The sequence below is a fragment of the Natator depressus genome, chromosome 6 (assembly GCF_965152275.1).
Source record: "Natator depressus isolate rNatDep1 chromosome 6, rNatDep2.hap1, whole genome shotgun sequence".
In the NCBI taxonomy this organism is placed as follows: Eukaryota; Metazoa; Chordata; order Testudines; family Cheloniidae; genus Natator; species Natator depressus.
Window position 1 is genome coordinate 115,007,948 of NC_134239.1, and position 18,365 is coordinate 115,026,312.

At 46.2% G+C, this 18,365-nt stretch overlaps 1 protein-coding gene across 2 annotated transcripts in view; it reads right to left on the reverse strand.

Moving 5' to 3' along the window:
• The window catches only part of NUDT14 (nudix hydrolase 14), a 101,761-nt gene that overhangs the window by 7,656 nt on the left and 75,740 nt on the right, over positions 1-18,365 (reverse strand). For both annotated transcript variants that reach the window (XM_074956357.1, XM_074956358.1), the window contains exon 4: positions 17,619-17,856. In XM_074956357.1, the coding sequence (XP_074812458.1) occupies positions 17,619-17,856 (238 nt within the window). The remainder of the gene's footprint in view (positions 1-17,618; positions 17,857-18,365) is intronic.

An 18,365-nucleotide genomic window follows, 5' to 3' on the forward strand; every position in this document is an offset into this window, starting at 1 on the left:
CAAAAGAGTTTCACAAATTGTGCATTGTGTGAAGAAATACTTCCTTTTTTTTGTTTTAAACCTGCTGCCTATTAATTTCATTTGGTGACCCCTAGTTCTTGTGTTATGAGGAGTAAATAACACTTCCTTATTTACTTTCTCCACACCAGTCATGAATTTAATAGATCTCTATCATATTCCCCCCTTAGTTGTCTCCTTTCCAAGCCGAAAAATCCCAGTGTCTTATTAGTCTCTCCTCATATGGGAGCTATTCCATACCCCTAAATTACATAAAACCCAATAATTTCCAGACAAAGAGCTTGTAAGATCTTCAAGTCCACTAGCCCCAAATTTTTCCTGTTTTGTTTCAGAGAAAATTAAAATACAGAAACCTATGTTACTTGTGGTAACATTAAAGTTCTGAATGCAAACACTTTCAAGTCAGGAAATGAAAGAAGTTGTGGTTTTCACAGTAATGTTACCCTGGCACATGGCAAAAATGTTGTATTTTCTATTCCAAACCTGCATTTTAAGTGTGAATATTAGCATACTTGGGTCAAATAATGGCCTGGCCTCTACAGCCTGCAGGTGAATAAAGGTACGCAAGGCACCCTCTTATACCCATCTGTGGGTTACCCATACTATAGGGAACAGCACAGGGGGAGAGGAAGCCTCTGCAAATCCAGTTCATTCTCCCCACACATGGGCATGAGTGCGCTGTGAGGGTGGGGAATGTGTGAGGCCATAGCTAGAGAGTGTTACCTATACTTCCCTCTCAGAGCAACAGGGAACACAGTAGGCATATTGCAAATCTAGTCTTCTCTTGGAACAGTGCAATGTCATGCCGCCCCTTGCTTAAGGCTTGTGGCAAAGCCACAATTGAGTCCTGAATATTTAGGTTGTTAAGTGATTCCATAAAATATACATGATGTGTATTGGGGCTGTCAGTGTTTCTCTGACAAATGGGACTTTTCATTTTGTGACTTTTGTTTTTTTAAATAATTAAGCCTATATTAAATAAATGTAATATTTTATTATACTCTATAACTAGGGAAATAGTATGTGATCACCTTTAAAAAATTTTTTAACATCGTGCTTGGAGACTGCAACTAAGATTGGGCCCAGTTGCTCTAGGTGCTGTACGCACACATAGTAAGAGTAAGTCTCTGCTCCGAACAGCTTATCATGATACATATACACATGGGGTCAGAATTCAGGATGTGTGTTCACAGTTAACTTTCACATTTCCTGACTTTTAGGCATATGCAAACTTATTGCATTAACATATTTTAATGCAATATATATAAATCATAGCATCATAGAATATCAGGGTTGGAAGGGACCTCAGGAGGTCATCTAGTCCAACCCCCTGCGCAAAGCAGGACCGATCCCCAATTAAATCATCCCAGCCAGGGCTTTGTCAAGCCGGGCCTTAAAAACATCTAAGGAAGGAGATTCCACACCCCCCCCCCCGGTAACGCATTCCAGTGTTTTACCACCCTCCTAGTGAAAAAGTTTTTCCTAATATCCAACCTATATCTCCCTCACTGCAACTTGAGACCATTACTCCTTGTTCTGTCATCTGCTACCACTGAGAACAGTCTAGAGCCATCCTCTTTGGAACCCCCCTTCAGGTAGTTGAAAGCAGCTATCAAATCCCCACTCATTCTTCTCTTCCGTAGACTAAACATCCCCAGTTCCCTCAGCCTCTCCTCATAACTCATGTGTTCCAGTCCCCTAATCATTTTTGTTGCCCTCCACTGGACTCTTTCCAATTTTTCCACATCCTTCTTGTAGTGTGGGGCCCAAAACTGGACACAGTACTCCAGATGAGGCCTCACCAGTGTTGAATAGAGGGGAATGATCACGTCCCTCGATCTGCTGACAATGCCCCTACTTATACATCCCAAAATGCCATTGGCCTTCTTGGCAACAAGGGCACACCGTTGACTCATATCCAGCTTCTCGTCCACTGTCACCCCTAGGTCCTTTTCTGCAGAACTGCTGCCGAGCCATTCGGTCCCTAGTCTGTAGCGGTGCATTGGATTCTTCCGTCCTAAGTGCAGGACTCTGCACTTGTCCTTGTTGAACCTCATCAGATTTCTTTTGGCCCAATCCTCCAATTTGTCTAGGTCCCTCTGTATCCTATCCCTACCCTCCAGCGTATCTACCACTCCTCCCAGTTTAGTGTCATCTGCAAATTTGCTGAGGGTGCAATCCACACCATCCTCCAGATCATTTCTGAAGATATTGAACAAAACCGGCCCCTGGACCGACCCTTGGGGCACTCCACTTGATACCGGCTGCCAACTAGACATGGAGCCATTGATCACTACCCGTTGAGCCCGACAATCTAGCCAGCTTTCTATCCACCTTATAGTCCATTCATCCAGCCCATACTTCTTTAACTTGCTAATCATCTAATCATTATAATTTAGTCATAATTTTAAACTTTCCCTGTTGAGGAATTTGCAGTACTGCACAATAAATGTAAACTGGCTTTGTTAGCAACGATGAGATTCTGTATACAATTTCATTCATAAATCTGGTATGCAGTATATAAAAGCCAACTACTACTTTCTTAAACAGTGATTCATTTTAATTTTACGATCATTCAAAGTGCTACATGTTCACATTTGAAGCTGGCACACATTGACTTCTTTGTACTTTAAATGTACATAATTAAGGTGAAGTTCTCTACATGGAACGTATCTATTTATAAAATGCAACTTTTATTTGGATGCAGAATCTGGTATGTAGAGAATACATACGGTCATGTTTACAAGCAAATACAGTATCTCAATGGCCTTTCTACTGCATTCCAAATCTACTCAGATAAACTTTCTGCAGTTTCCACTGTAATGTCTTAAGACCTTTATACAGTTCTAATGTTATAAGCAGCAGGTGCAGGAAAGAAAAAGAATAGACGCAATTAACACAAAATTATATTACACAGTACCGTCCACAAACAGGTGCACTAGCAGGTGATCTTTCTAATCATAATACATTTTATTGTACCACAGCTATTCATCACAATGCAATAAGGTAAAAATGGATTGTATTCATAGGTTACTATGTAGAAGGAATAATGCCTTTGAAAATACTATAATGCACAATACTAGCTCCATAGGATAAAGGCTATGTTCTTTCCTTTACTCCTTCTATTTACTGGTTTCAGAGTAGCCCACGAAAGCTTATACGCTAATAAATTTGTTAGTCTCTAAGGTGCCGCAAGTACTCCTGTTCTTCTATTTACTGTAAATGTTCACATTTGGGAGGAACGTAGGGTGGGAGCAAACTTGTACCTGGTCCTTAAAGAACATTATATATGGGGATTCTGATGTAAGGGCCCAAACTTCTGAGACCCTCCAGGCCGAGGTAATCGCTACCAGAAAGGTGACCTTTCAGAGGGCATGATGCCAGCGGGTCAAAGAGAGGGCCCGTGAGCCTTGACAGGACTAGCTGAGGTCCCATGGGGGAATGGGTTCATAAATTTGAGGGTAAAGTCTCTCTAAGTCCTTGAGGAAACAAATGGACATTTAGTGTGAAAAGACTGACCTACCATCCATCAGAGTGTAGAAGGCTGAAATTGCCACTAGGTGCACCTTGATCGATGAAATGACTAGGCCCTATTGTTTCAGATGGAGTAAGTAGTCCAGCACAGACTAGAGAGGTGACTGTCGGTGAGAGGCCTTTTTGGGATGACCTTCCAGAGAAACACTTGCACTTGGGAACTTAAGTAGCTCTAGTAGGTTTCCTATTACCTAGCAAGACCTGGCAGACTTGTTCTGAAAAAGCCAGCTCTGCCAGATTTAATCATGGAGCTTCCACACAGTCAGGTGGAGGGCCTTGAGGTTCAGGTGGAGCAATCAGCCATGATCTTGCAAGCTCAGGTCCGGGAGGGGAGAGAGTGGCAACAGGATCGCTACTAATAGGTCCAATAACAGGCCGAATCAGTGTTGATTCAGCCATGCAGCGGCTATAAGAATAATCCTTGCTTTGTCTTGCTTGACTTTCAGTAGGACCTTGTGCACAAGAGGAATTGGGAGGAAACGTGTACAACAGGTACTTTGCCTGTGGGAGTAGGAAGGCGTCTGTTCAGTGAGCCCAGGCTGCAACCGCGTAGTGAGCAAAACTGCTGACATTTCCTGTTCTGCTGTCTACAAAGGGACACCCCCACCTCTGGAAGATGGACCTTGTTATATTATGAAGGGACCACTCATGGTGAGAAGAGAAAGATCTGCTGAGATGATCTGCCAAAATGTTCCAGGCTCCCGGAAGATGAGAAGCTTCAAGGTAGATGGGGTGCTTTGTGCAGCAATCCCACAAGCAAATGACCTCTTGACGCAGGATGGATGTGTGTGTGCTCCTCCCTGCCTGTTGATGTAAAACATGGCTGCCATATTGTCCATAAGTACTCGCACAACCTTGCCTACAATCTGGGGTAGAAACACCTGGCATGCTAGGTGGACCGCTCTGAGCTCTCTGATGTTTATATGCAAGGAGAACCCCTCCTGGGACCACAGCCTTGAGTCCTGAGGTGCTCCAGGTAAACTCCCCAACCTAGATTGGATGCATCCGAGATTAGGAATACTGATGTCTGGGGAGTGATAAATGGAATGTCTGATCCCACCAACTGGCTTACATTCTGTGAGATCGGGGAGTGACGAATGGTGACGGTTCACTGAGTACACCGAGGCCAGCCAAGCTTGAAAGGATCTGAGGCGCAATCTCGCATGCTGCACCATGTAAGTGCATGCCACCATGTGACCTAAAAGTTTGAGGCAGAAACAGGCTGTTGTAATGGGGTGGGTCTTCACTTGATCTATCAGAGCCAACATTGTCTGGAAGCAAGCCAATGGGAGGAAGGCTCTGGCCCAGGTGTGATAAAGCACCACACTGATAAAATCTATCCTCTGGACAGGGATAAGAGTTCACTTCTGCTCACTTATTAATAGGCCCAGGCCTCAGAACGTAGCTTGTAACAGACCAATGCTGGCTCTCACCTAGGCTTGGACCAGCCCTTGATCAGCCAGTCATGGAGGTAAGGGTAGACTCATACCCGGCGCCTTCTGAGAAAGACCACCACCACTGCCATGCATTTTGCTGATAGGCCGAAGGGGAGGACAGTGAATTGGGAGTGTGCCTGCTTCACTAGGAACCTGAGGAACCTTCTGTGGCCCCAGAAAATGGAGATGTGGAAATAGGCCTCTTTCAAGTTGAGGGAGGCACATCTGTCCCCTGGATCCAGGCAGGAAATAATGGAAGCCAGGAAGACCATGCGGAACGTCAGCTTCTTGAGATAACTGTGAGGCAATGCAAGATGCAAGAGGGGACAGAGACCCCTTTGGCCTTCAGAATTAGGAAATAACAGGAGTAAAACCCTTTCCCTCTCAAGTTCTGATGCACCTCCTTCACAGCCCCTATCCAAAGGAGGGCTTGCACCTCCTGGACTAGAAGTTGCTCATGAGAAGGGTCCCTGAAGAGGGATGGGGATGAGGGGGAGGGTGGGTGAAGAAAACTGAAAGATGTAACCTTCCTCCACTGTACTCAGCACCCAATGGTCTGAGGTGATGAGGGACAATACTGGCTGAAGTAGGAGAGTCAGTCTGAAAACAAAAGGGGATCAGGATCCGGTATGGGAACTGATATAGCGCTCTTGGGCACCCCTTCAAAAGTTCTGCTTGGGGCCGCCCGGATATCTGTGCAGACCCAGTAGAGAGGCTGAGGCAGAAGAGGGCGATTGCCTGCACTTATAACCCCTGCTTTGTTTCTTAAACAGGTCTTGGCGTGGTGGCAGAGCTGAGAACCAAACTGGTTGTTGAGGTCTGAAGTGCTTCCTCAAGGAATCAGGGCACAGAGGCCCAGGGACTTGAGGGTGGCGCTAGAATCCTTCAGGTGATGGAGGTTTGCTCCATCTGTTTGGAGAAGAGGGAAGTTCCCTTAAACAGAAAGTCCTGAATGGACTGCTGAACCTCCAGTGGTAGTCCTGCGGATTGGAGCCAACAGCACCTTTGCATGACTACCACCAACGCCATTATTCTAGCAACTATATCAGTTGCATCCAGAGCAACCTGGAGAAAGGCCCTGCCTATAGTCTTCCCTTCCTCTACCAGAGCGGAGAATTCCTGTCTGAACTCCTGTGGCAGTGAGTTCTTGAATTTTGACAGAGAGTCCCAGACATTATAATCATACCTCCCAAGCAAGGCCTGCTGGTTGGAGATGCAGAGCTGCAACCCACCAGTAGAATAACTCTTTCTACCAAATAGATCCAGCTTCTTTGAGTCCTTCGCTTTGAGGGTCGTGTCCTGCAGCCCTTGCCTGTCTCTTTCATTGGCCACTGAGACCACAAGGGACCTGGGAGGGGGACGGGAATATAGGTACTCATACCCTTTGGTGGGACAAAATACTTTTTCTCTGGTCTTTTTGAAGTGAGGGGCAGAGAGGATGGCATCTGACATAGGGATCTGCCTGGACACATAACAGCCTAATTGAGGGGTAGGCCCAACTTTGACAGGGCTGCTGCAGCCAAGATGTTGATCAGGCTGTGAGAGGATTCTTTAAGCACCTTCACTTCCAGCCCTAGGTTAGATGCCACCCTTTTCCATAGCTCCTGATGAGCACTAAAGTCACCGAGCTCCTCAACCCCCACATAGCTTCGTCTCAGGAGAAGGAGGCCTGCACAAGGGGGTCTTCCTCCTCTTCTTCTGCACCGCCCACATCACGTAGCCCCAAGTCCTGAGTATTGGTACTAGGTTCAGTACTAGAGTCAGGGTCAGGTGTTGGATGGTGTGGCGGAGGGGCCATTCTCTCAGACACCATCGAGTATGAATGGTTGGAAGTTGGTCCCAGTACCGGGGGAAAACCCCACAGATTCCAAAAAGGCCACTGGACCTGCATATGATACAGCCCACTGGGCCAAACGCCTGGAGGGGTATCCACACCAGGATGTGACAGAATGTAGGCCTGGAGCACCTGGCATTGGCCACTGTTGGAAGACTGGATACTGGGCTACATGGATCTTTGGTCTGACCCAGTATGGCCATTTTTATGTTCTTATGGGTATCGGTATCAGGCCCATGGCTGGATGCATGACTCCATCTCAGACTCCGATGACAAGTCAGGTTGTGGGGACCTGGGGATCATTAATGATCTGGAGGATGGCGTGGACTGCACTCTCAGCAAGTTTGCAGATGACACTAAACTGGGAGGAGTGGTAGATACACTGGAGGGTAGGGATAGGATACAGAGGGACCTAGAAAAATTAGAGGATTGGGCCAAAAGAAATCTGATGAGGTTCAACAAGGACAAGTGCAGAGTCCTGCACTTAGGACAGAAGAATCCCATGCACAGCTACAGACTAGGGACCGAATGGCTAGGCAGCAGTTCTGCAGAAAAGGACCTGGGGATTACAGTGGACGAGAAGCTGGATATGAGTCAACAGTGTGCCCTTGTTGCCAAGAAGGCTAACGGCATTTTGGACTGTATAAGTAGGGGCATTGCCAGCAGATTGAGGGACGTGATCATTCCCCTCTATTCGACATTGGTGAGGCCTCATCTGGAGTACTGTGTCCAGTTTTGGGCCCCACACTACAAGAAGGATGTGGAAAAATTGGAAAGAGTCCAGTGGAGGGCAACAAAAATGATAAGGGGGCTGGAGCACATGACTTATGAGGAGAGGCTGAGGGAACTGGGATTGTTTAGTCTGCAGAAGAGAAGAATGAGGGGGGATTTGATAGCTGCTTTCAACTACCTGAAGGGGGGTTCCAAAGAGGATGGCTCTAGACTGTTCTCAGTGGTAGCAGATGACAGAACAAGGAGTAATGGTCTCAAATTGCAGTGGGGGAGGTTTAGGTTGGATGTTGGAAAAACTTTTTCACTAGGAGGGTGGTGAAGCACTGGAATGGGTTACCTAGGAAGGTGGTGGAATCTCCTTCCTTAGAGATTTTCAAGGTCAGGCTTGACAAAGCCCTGGCTGGGATGATTTAGTTGGGGCTTGGTCCTGCTTTGAGCAGGGGGTTGGACTAGATGACCTCCTGACGTCCCTTCCAACCCTGATATTCTATGATTCTATGACCATAGGGAGGTAGTACCCCTTAATTCCACTGGCTGGTGTCAAGGGTCCAGGGAATGGTGCCAGAATGGGGAAGCCTTTGCTGACATCAGCAGGGTCGGTTTCCCTCCGGAGGACCCGGTGCTGGATAGGATCTCAGGGCAACATGCTCCCTTCTGCTTGCCATCCTCACCAGTGCGGGATCTTGCCCTGCCGGGGTCAGCAGTACCAGGAGTGCCATCAGATCCCTGGCCGTGGCAAATGCCTCTGGGGTGGACGGCACCATGATCCCACTGGTGCCACACTGTCCCCCCGGTGTCAGCAGTTGGTCCTGCACCAGATTAATGGCACCTGTGAGCAGGTCAGAGTTGACGCTTTTGGGGCAGGGGCAGAGAAGTGGCCTGACACAGGTCTCACCCTACTTCACTCCCCATGCTTGTCCTTCCTCAGTTCCCTCTTGAACTGCTGCTTTTTGTACTTCTTCCTCAGCACCGGTGAAGGGGAATGGTGCCAAGAGACCCATGCTGCTGGAGGAGCACTCCACACCAATGCCAAGGTACTCGGTGCAGAGTCTGACTGGCTTGGCTCCGACGATGGTCTGACTGCGGATTCCATCAGGATGGACCTTAGCCTAGCCTCACTGTCCTTCACTGTTCAAGGCTTGAACTGGTGGCAGATCTGGCAATGCTCTCACACATGAGCTTCCTCCAGACACTTCAGACAGCTGGAGTGTTAGTCACTCACTGGCATGGACTTGCCGCAGGAGGCACTGGCTTTGGAGCCTGGAGACCGGGGGCATGCCAGGCCTCAGGGCAGAGGATGCCCTCTAAACAAATGTGAGGGTCCAACTATTTACACAACTACTAAAAGAAATAAACAGAAGGCAAGAAAACTTGAAAAGAAAGAAAGGAGGGAATAATAAGAACCACTGATGAACGCCTTGCCAAAGCAAGAGATGATGTTCCAGTGACCATCACGGGCTGTAAGAAGGAACTGAGAGGGCGTGGGGCCAGCTGGGCCCCTTATACCAGCACATGAGCATGCAGCAATATAGGATGCTAGAGACAGCCTGACGGATACCACTGAGGGAACAATCTCCAGTGACTGTGCATGCGGTGTGTACGCACACCTACGATGGAACGGACATGAGCAAGCACTCAAAGAAGAACAACCAGTAATTTTTATCTTGTTCTGCTAAATTATTAAAATCTAAAAAGCACTCTACAAATATTCTTGGTGAAGACTTTGAAAATGTTAAAACTCCTGGGAGTGCTAGAAGTTAATAGATACCTTGCAATCAGGAAGAAAAATTCCATTATTTTTTCTTCAGTAGTGCAATAAAACAAGGCTTGAGCATGGCACTGAGGGTGTTGCAGCCTAAAAAGCTAGTTCACAGGTGAACTTCATACAAGTTCAAATTTGAAACCATAGCCACCCACGTGGGGACTGGGAGGAAACCTGTCACCATCTAATAAAAGGGAAAACACAAAAGACCTGGTCACTCATAGGACACAGAAAAGCTGTTATTTCTTTTATAAGATTATAATCATACTTTTTGCTGCATCCAATGGAATACAGGTCTTATTCTCTTATACACCTCTAAAGTACCTAGCACAATGATGGAGCTATAAATAATGATACACAAAAGCACCATGTTAAAACAACATTTTTAAGTTGCAAAGCCAAGCACCCAAAAATTAGTAAATGAGTGGGATGAGACACTTTGCGAGTGGGTTTCATAGGAATGGTGAAACTCAGACATCATGGGTTTTATTCAAGGCTCTGGAGGGGACTGTATTCTAGTGCTCCAAAGCATCGGGGTGCTAAAGTTTCTCAAAGAAGAGGGCACCAAAATGTTTTTGAACATAGTCAAAGCAAAATATGTTTCAGTAGCCTGGTTCTCAGAAATGGTTGAACCATTTTGGCTGGAAAAAAAAAATCAGCCTGATGCAGACACTCAGCATATAAAATTTCAGCCCAAATGCTTAAAGTTTGGCAAAATTATAAGCAACCAAAAACAGAATCTTTATAATGGGAACTGTCAGGCAGTCTTAGTATTAGGTGCGGCTACCAGCCCCAACTATAATATTCAGATAGCATAAAGCCAGACTGACTATGCAAGCTGCCCTGAGTAAGAGATGATACATAACTCCAAAGCCCCCAGAGCAGAGCAGACCAGACAATAAATTTTGTCTCTAAGAGCCATAATTCACTTCCTGTTACATTCATGCTCCTGGACTATAACAGCAGCAGATTACTTTCTCCTCTGTTCTGTATCAGCTGTGATGGTCAGCATATCAGGAGGGGCAGAGTAAAAGCTCTGCTCACAACCCCACCCCCCACCCTCCTACTCCCCTCCCACCTGCGCAAGTGTGGGAAGCCCAGGCAGGGGATTGATCTTAAAACTTTATAACCTCTGACTGCCTATGTAGGCCCATAGGGCAAGCTGCAGTCTCATCCACAATAGCTGTCATACTGTTGGGTAAGAAGGTGTCACTCTTGCATAGTTTCTTTTCTAGTCATAACTTTAAAATGTTCCTAATTTTATTGTACTAAAATAGTGGCTTCACTTATGAAAACAAATAAAAACTAGATTAGATTACTGTTCACTGCTTAAATTCAAACTTCCACAAGAAGGAAATTCAGAATGAGCACTGACATGCTACTGTTTACTGTATGTCCAGACACCTTCCTCTTAGGGTATGTCTACACTACGGAATAAGGTCGAATTTATAGAAGTCGGTTTTTTAGAAATCGGTTTTAAATATTCGAGTGTGTGTGTCCCCACAGAAGTGCATTAAGTGCATTAACTCGGCAGAGTGCTTCCACAGTACCGAGGCTAGAGTCGACTTCCAGAGCGTTGCACTGTGGGTAGCTATCCCACAGTTCCCGCAGTCTCCGCTGCCCATTGGAATTCTGGGTTGAGATCCCAATGCCTGATGGGGCTGAAACACTGTCGCGGGTGGTTCTGGGTACATATCGTTAGTCCCCCCTTCCCTCCCTCCCTCCGTGAAAGCAAGGGCAGATAATCGTTTTGCGCCTTTTTTCCTGAGTTACCTGTGCGGACGCCATACCACCGCAAGCATGGAGCCCGCTCAGGTAACCGTCACCGTATGTCTCCTGGGTGCTGGCAGACGCGGTACGGCATTGCTACACAGTAGCAGCAACCCATTGCCTTCTGGTAGCAGACGGTACAATACGACTGGTAGCCGTCCTCGTCATGTCCGAGGTACTCCTGGTCGCCTGTGTGAGGTCGATCAGGAGCGCCTGGGCAGACATGGGCGCAGGGACTAAATTTTTAGTGACTTGACCAGGTCATTCTCTTAAGTCCGGCAGTCAGTCCTATTGAACCGTCTTATGGTGAGCAGGCAGGCAATATGTCCTTCTGCACCGTCTGCTGCCAGCCAAAGATGTAAAAGATAGACGGAGTGGATCAAAACAAGAAATAGACCAGATTTGTTTTGTACTCATTTGCCTTCTCCCCTGTCTAGGGGACTCATTCCTCTAGGTCACACTGCAGTCACTCACAGAGAAGGTGCAGCGAGGTAGATCTAGCCATGTATCAATCAGAGGCCAGGCTAACCTCCTTGTTCCAATAAGAACAATAACTTAGGTGCACCATTTCTTATTGGAACCCTCCGTGAAGTCCTGCCTGAACTACTCCTTGATGTAAAGCCACCCCCTTTGTGGATTTTAGCCTCCTGAAGCCAACCCTGCAAGCCGTGTCGTCAGTCGCCCCTCCCTCCGTCAGAGCAACGGCAGACAATCATTCCGCGCCTTTTTTCTGTGCGGACGCCATACCAAGGCAAGCATGGAGTCCGCTCAGCTCACTTTGGCAATTAGGAGCACATTAAACACCACACGCATTATCCAGCAGTATATGCAGCACCAGAACCTGGCAAAGCGCTACCGGGCGAGGAGGCGACGTCAGCGCGGTCACGTGAGCGATCAGGACATGGACACAGATTTCTCTGAAAGCATGGGCCCTGCCAATGCATGCATCATGGTGCTAATGGGGCAGGTTCATGCTGTGGAACGCCGATTCTGGGCTCGGGAAACAAGCACAGACTGGTGGGACCGCATAGTGTTGCAGGTCTGGGACGATTCCCAGTGGCTGCGAAACTTTTGCATGCGTAAGGGCACTTTCATGGAACTTTGTGACTTGCTTTCCCCTGCCCTGAAGCGCATGAATACCAAGATGAGAGCAGCCCTCACAGTTGAGAAGCGAGTGGCGATAGCCCTGTGGAAGCTTGCAACGCCAGACAGCTACCGGTCAGTTGGGAATCAATTTGGAGTGGGCAAATCTACTGTGGGGGCTGCTGTGATGCAAGTAGCCCACGCAATCAAAGATCTGCTGATATCAAGGGTAGTGACCCTGGGAAATGTGCAGGTCATAGTGGATGGCTTTGCTGCAATGGGATTCCCTAACTGTGGTGGGGCCATAGACGGAACCCATATCCCTATCTTGGCACCGGAGCACCAAGCCGGCGAGTACATAAACCGCAAGGGGTACTTTTCAATAGTGCTGCAAGCTCTGGTGGATCACAAGGGACGTTTCACCAACATCAACGTGGGATGGCCGGGAAAGGTACATGATGCTCGCATCTTCAGGAACTCTGGTCTGTTTCAAAAGCTTCAAGAAGGGACTTTATTCCCAGACCAGAAAATAACTGTTGGTGATGTTGAAATGCCTATATGTATCCTTGGGGACCCAGCCTACCCCTTAATGCCATGGCTCATAAAGCCGTACACAGGCAGCCTGGACAGTAGTCAGGAGCTGTTCAACTACAGGCTGAGCAAGTGCAGAATGGTGGTAGAATGTGCATTTGGATGTTTAAAGGCGCGCTGGCGCAGTTTACTGACTCGCTTAGACCTCAGCGAAACCAATATTCCCACTGTTATTACTGCTTGCTGTGTGCTCCACAATATCTGTGAGAGTAAGGGGGAGACGTTTATGGCGGGGTGGGAGGTTGAGGCAAATCGCCTGGCTGCTGGTTACGCGCAGCCAGACACCAGGGCGGTTAGAAGAGCACAGGAGGGTGCGGTACGCATCAGAGAGGCTTTGAAAACCAGTTTCATGACTGGCCAGGCTACGGTGTGAAAGTTCTGTTTGTTTCTCCTTGATGAAACCCCCCGCCCCTTGGTTCACTATACTTCCCTGTAAGCTAACCGCCCTCCCCTCCTCCCTTTGATCACCGCTTGCAGAGGCAATAAAGTCATTGTTGCTTCACATTCATGCATTCTTTATTCATTCATCACACAAATAGGGGGATGACTACCAAGGTATCCCAGGAGGGGTGGTGGAGGAGGGAAGGAAAATGCCCCACAGCACTTTAAAAGATTACAACTTTAAAATTTATTGAATGACAGCCTTTTTTTTTTGGGCAATCCTCTGTGGTGGAGTGGCTGGTTGGCCGGTGGCCCCCCCACCGCGTTCTTCGGCGTCTGGGTGTGGAGGCTATGGAACTTGGGGAGGAGGGCGGTTGGTTACACAGGGGCTGTAGTGGCAGTCTGTGCTCCAGCTGCCTTTGCTGCAGCTCAACCATACACTGGAGCATACTGGTTTGGTCCTCCAGCAGCCTCAGCATTGAATCCTGCCTCCTCATCACGCTGCCGCCACATTCGAGCTTCAGCCCTCTCTTCAGCCCGCCACCTCTCCTCCTGGTCATTTTGTGCTTTCCTGCAGTCTGACATTATTTGCCTCCACGCATTCGTCTGTGCTCTGTCAGTGTGGGAGGACAGCATGAGCTCGGAGAACATTTCATCTCGAGTGCGTTTTTTTTTTCTTTCTAATCTTCACTAGCCTCTGGGAAGGAGAAGATCCTGTGATCATTGAAACACATGCAGCTGGTGGAGAAAAGAAAAGGGACAGCGGTATTTAAAAAGACACATTTTATAAAACACTGGCTACACTCTTTCAGGGTAAACCTTGCTGTTAACATTATATACATAGCACATGTGCTTTCGTTACAAGGTCGCATTTTGCCTCCCCCCACCGCGTGGCTACCCCCTCAACCCTCCCCCCTCCCTGTGGCTAACAGCGGGGAACATTTCTGTTCAGCCGCAGGCAAACAGCCCAGCAGGAATGGGCTCCTCTGAGTGTCCCCTGAAGAAAAGCACCCTATTTCAACCAGGTGACCATGGATTATATCTCACTCTCCTGAGGATAACACAGAGAGATAAAGAACGGATGTTGCTTGAACGCCAGCAAACATACACTGCAATGCTTTGTTGTACAATGATTCCCGAGTACGTGTTACTGGCCTGGAGTGGTAAAGTGTCCTACCATGAAGGACACAATAAGTCTGCCCTCCCCAGAAACCTTTTGCAAAGGCTTTGGGAGTATATCCAGGAGAGCCGCGAATGCCAGGGCAAAGTAATCCTTTCACATGCTTGCTTTTAAACCATGTATAGTATTTTAAAAGGTACACTCACCGGAGGTCCCTTCTCCGCCTGCTGGGTCCAGGAGGCAGCCTTGGGTGGGTTCAGGGGGTACTGGCTCCAGGTCCAGGGTGAGAAACAGTTCCTGGCTGTCGGGAAAATCGGTTCCTCCGCTTGCTTGCTGTGAGCTATCTACAACCTTGTCATCATCATCATCATCATCATCTTCTTCGTCCCCAAAACCTGCTTCCGTATTGCCTCCATCTCCATTGAAGGAGTCAAACAACACGGCTGGGGTAGTGGTGGCTGAACCCCCTAAAATGGCATGCAGCTCATCATAGAAGCGGCATGTTTGGGGCTCTGACCCGGAGCGGCCGTTCGCCTCTCTGGTTTTCTGGTAGGCTTACCTCAGCTCCTTCAGTTTCACGCGGCACTGCTTCGGGTCCCTGTTATGGCCTCTGTCCTTCATGCCCTGGGAGATTTTGACAAAGGTTTTGGCATTTCAAAAACTGGAACGGAGTTCTGATAGCACGGATTCCTCTCCCCATACAGCGATCAGATCCCGTACCTCCCATTCGGTCCATGCTGGAGCTCTTTTGCGATTCTGAGACTCCATCATGGTCACCTCTGCTGATGAGCTCTGCATGGTCACCTGCAGCTTGCCACGCTGGCCAAACAGGAAATGAGATTCAAAAGTTCGCAGTTCTTTTCCTGTCTACCTGGCCAGTGCATCTGAGTTGAGAGTGCTGTCCAGAGCGGTCAAAATGGAGCACTCTGGGATAGCTCCCGGAGGCCAATACCGTCGAATTGTGTCCACAGTACCCCAAATTCGACCCGGCAAGGCCGATTTAAGCGCTAATCCACTTGTCAGGGGTGGAGTAAGGAAATCGATTTTAAGAGCCCTTTAAGTCGAAATAAAGGGCTTCATCGTGTGGACGGGTGCAGGTTTACATCGATTTAATGCTGCTAAATTCGACCTAAAGTCCTAGTGTAGACCAGGGCTTAGTTCACATCAAACTGATTTCACAAGTGCAAGTCTGTTGAGATCCTTCCCAGAAACAAAGCAGTGGGGACTAAAAATGCAAGGCTGTACAATGTGAAGAAGTCTGCACAATACTGACCTGAAATATCGGGTCAATAAATACTTAATGGAAAAATTGTTATATAGAACTGCGATGATATACTATAATAATGGATCTGATTAATGTACTATATGTTAATCCAGAAATCACTGAACGAACACATACTAGCCATTATAATGTCTTATGTCAGCATTTTATATTGGCTATTAGAGGGTTGATAAAGATACTATCTAGAATGAATTTCAACAATCTGAACAACACTATTTTTTCAAACATTGATATTGGTATGTTTAGTGTTGTCCCCACTTCCTCCGGAGGTACTCAATGTCCCTGACAGAGGGGACCAGTTCTCATATTCTGCCTTTACAGCCAATACTCAAGGCTCATGTTGGACCACCACGCTGCAAGCTGAGGAAGTGTGAACAGGACCCAGACACAAATGATGCAAAAGCCCTTCTCCCCAACAGGAGCTGAACACATTCCTTCTAAGGGAGCAGGAACACAGGATTTGGAATCAATTCTGTCTCCCATGTGGCAGTGCAGCGTTATAAAAAATCCAACAACAGGTGACCTAAATACATTAGTTTTTAATTGAAACAAACCACCAACACCCTATTCCAAGGTGAAAAATAAATGCCAGAAAAATATCATTTTAGAGCCACAATCCTGCATTTTGATTTAAAAAAGTGAATCACTCCATCTGCCTGGAGCCCCACTCGATAGATCTCCGCACAGGCTAACTGCTGTGCCCATAGGGACCACAATGCAGGACAGGGGCCTTAAAAATTATATCACCACACTGAGTGTATTTTATTTGGGAGTCACACTGCAAGTAAAACCTGGGTAAATCAACTAAAAAAAATATTCTGTAAAATGAAAAGACATTTGTTAACTGAGAATGTATGTTGTTTCAACTAAATGGGAATTCTTACTATTGAGTCATAAACCCTAAAAATGGAGGGTTTACAACGGAAATAGGGTCACAACTTATTTTTTAAAAGATTTTTTTAGGTATCTGTGTCAGTACAGCACATCAATGTCACACAAAATACAAAATACTATGAACAACTTTTATTAATTCTAGAAAGCACGGTTTCTTTCAGTAGAACAAACCCCTAATCTAGTTTCAAGGAGTTGCAAGAGACAACTCCTATGATTCACCCCTCACACCCTCCTCCATCAGAAGCATTGCTTGTTAATCCAGCAGGAAATAACATTTGCCAGGATTGACAGCTGTGGATTTGTATTCAATTCCCAAATTAAAAACCAATGACAGGGTCTAGTTCAATAGAGCTGTCAAGTAAAAATGAAGTAAAAAAACCTGCAGCCATTCTCTGTTAATTTGTACATGTATTTTGGATAATGGTAACAGATGCCTTTAACAATGCTACAGCCTGGTAGGGAGATATAATGGCAATAAGGCTGTGAAAACATTTTCTTCTGAAATTATTTAATTCTTAACATTTCTTTAATTCCAAACAGCACAAATATATTCTCTTATTTCTGATGTAATATTTTACACTGAAATTAAAAACGTTCATAACAGCGTCAGCAATAAAGTGATATAGAATGTATCCTAATACATATTTCATATAAGCTTCAGTTATGGCCCTGATCCTGCGAACAAATCCAGTGGCACAAACCCTCATGCTGGGGTCCCATCAATGTAGGCTCAAAGCCCATCTTGTGCAGCTCAGTTTTTAATTAGAATAATGGAAATCAGAGATGGAAAAGATCTAATAGGTCAGCTAGCCTATCATCCTGTGAGTATAGGATTGTTTCTTACAATACACTTTCTAGCACTTCAACCACTCAATGTTTAAGAGCCCCAAGCAATGGGTTTTCCACCAATTCCCTTGGGGGTCTCTATTCCCCACTCTAATAGTTTTTACTAGCCCAATTTTCCTCAGTATGAATTTCATCTCATTAATCTCAGTTTATTGCCCTTTATATCTCCCTAAATAATTCCTCTTCTTCTTGGCGTTTACACCCTTAAGCAATCGTGGATGGCTGTTTCTCCCAGCTCATTGCTTTGGCAAGGAAATTAATTTACCCCTAGGCTATTCTAACAATTGTCATTTGAAAAAGGTTAAATACAAAGCATCAACTTGGCTGCTATTTACCTGAACGAAGTGATTTTCTTCAGGTTTGTAATGGGAACGTCATAACCACACTCTTCTAAGACTTCGTTGCATGCAATTTCCTCCAAAGAAAGTCCTGGCTTGTCTACTATGCCAGCGCAGAGTTCATAGGTCACGCCTTCTGTAGCTGGTAAGGGATCCAATAGAGGACACCAGCTATCCTGGTCTTTACTTTGAAAGTCTTGAGGCCGGTGCCGTTCCATTTCACACATGTAAACAGCTTTAAAAAAATGCAAAAGAAAAAACAACTGCTTGGAAAAATTCTACTCTTACCATATCATTTCAAGTGGCATAAAAAGACCCCTTACTCAAAGGGAATTTCACCACGCAATTTAAAACAAATCCAACTAATAGACACAATAAATCATATAGGGCTACATTCTAAAATGTGCCTGCACTGGTGTGTGTGTGTGTGAATGTAATTTTTACACAACTTTTGCACATTATTACTTTTACACACCAACGATGGGTTTTGTGTGGATAAATTCTATGATTTGCATACCAAAGTGACAGGCCACAATAACTACCCACAAAAGCGACTGGAGCATGCAATATTTCACACCTTTGAAAATTTGTTTCCACAATATATCATAAAGGTACACAAGTGCTTAATTGTGAAGCATTTACTACTGATGGGGCAATCAATAGTTGATTTTTAGTAAAATTGAGAAAAAAATAAAATAGCAGTGGAATTTTTGTTTTCTATTTAATTTCTGTGAAATGGTCCTT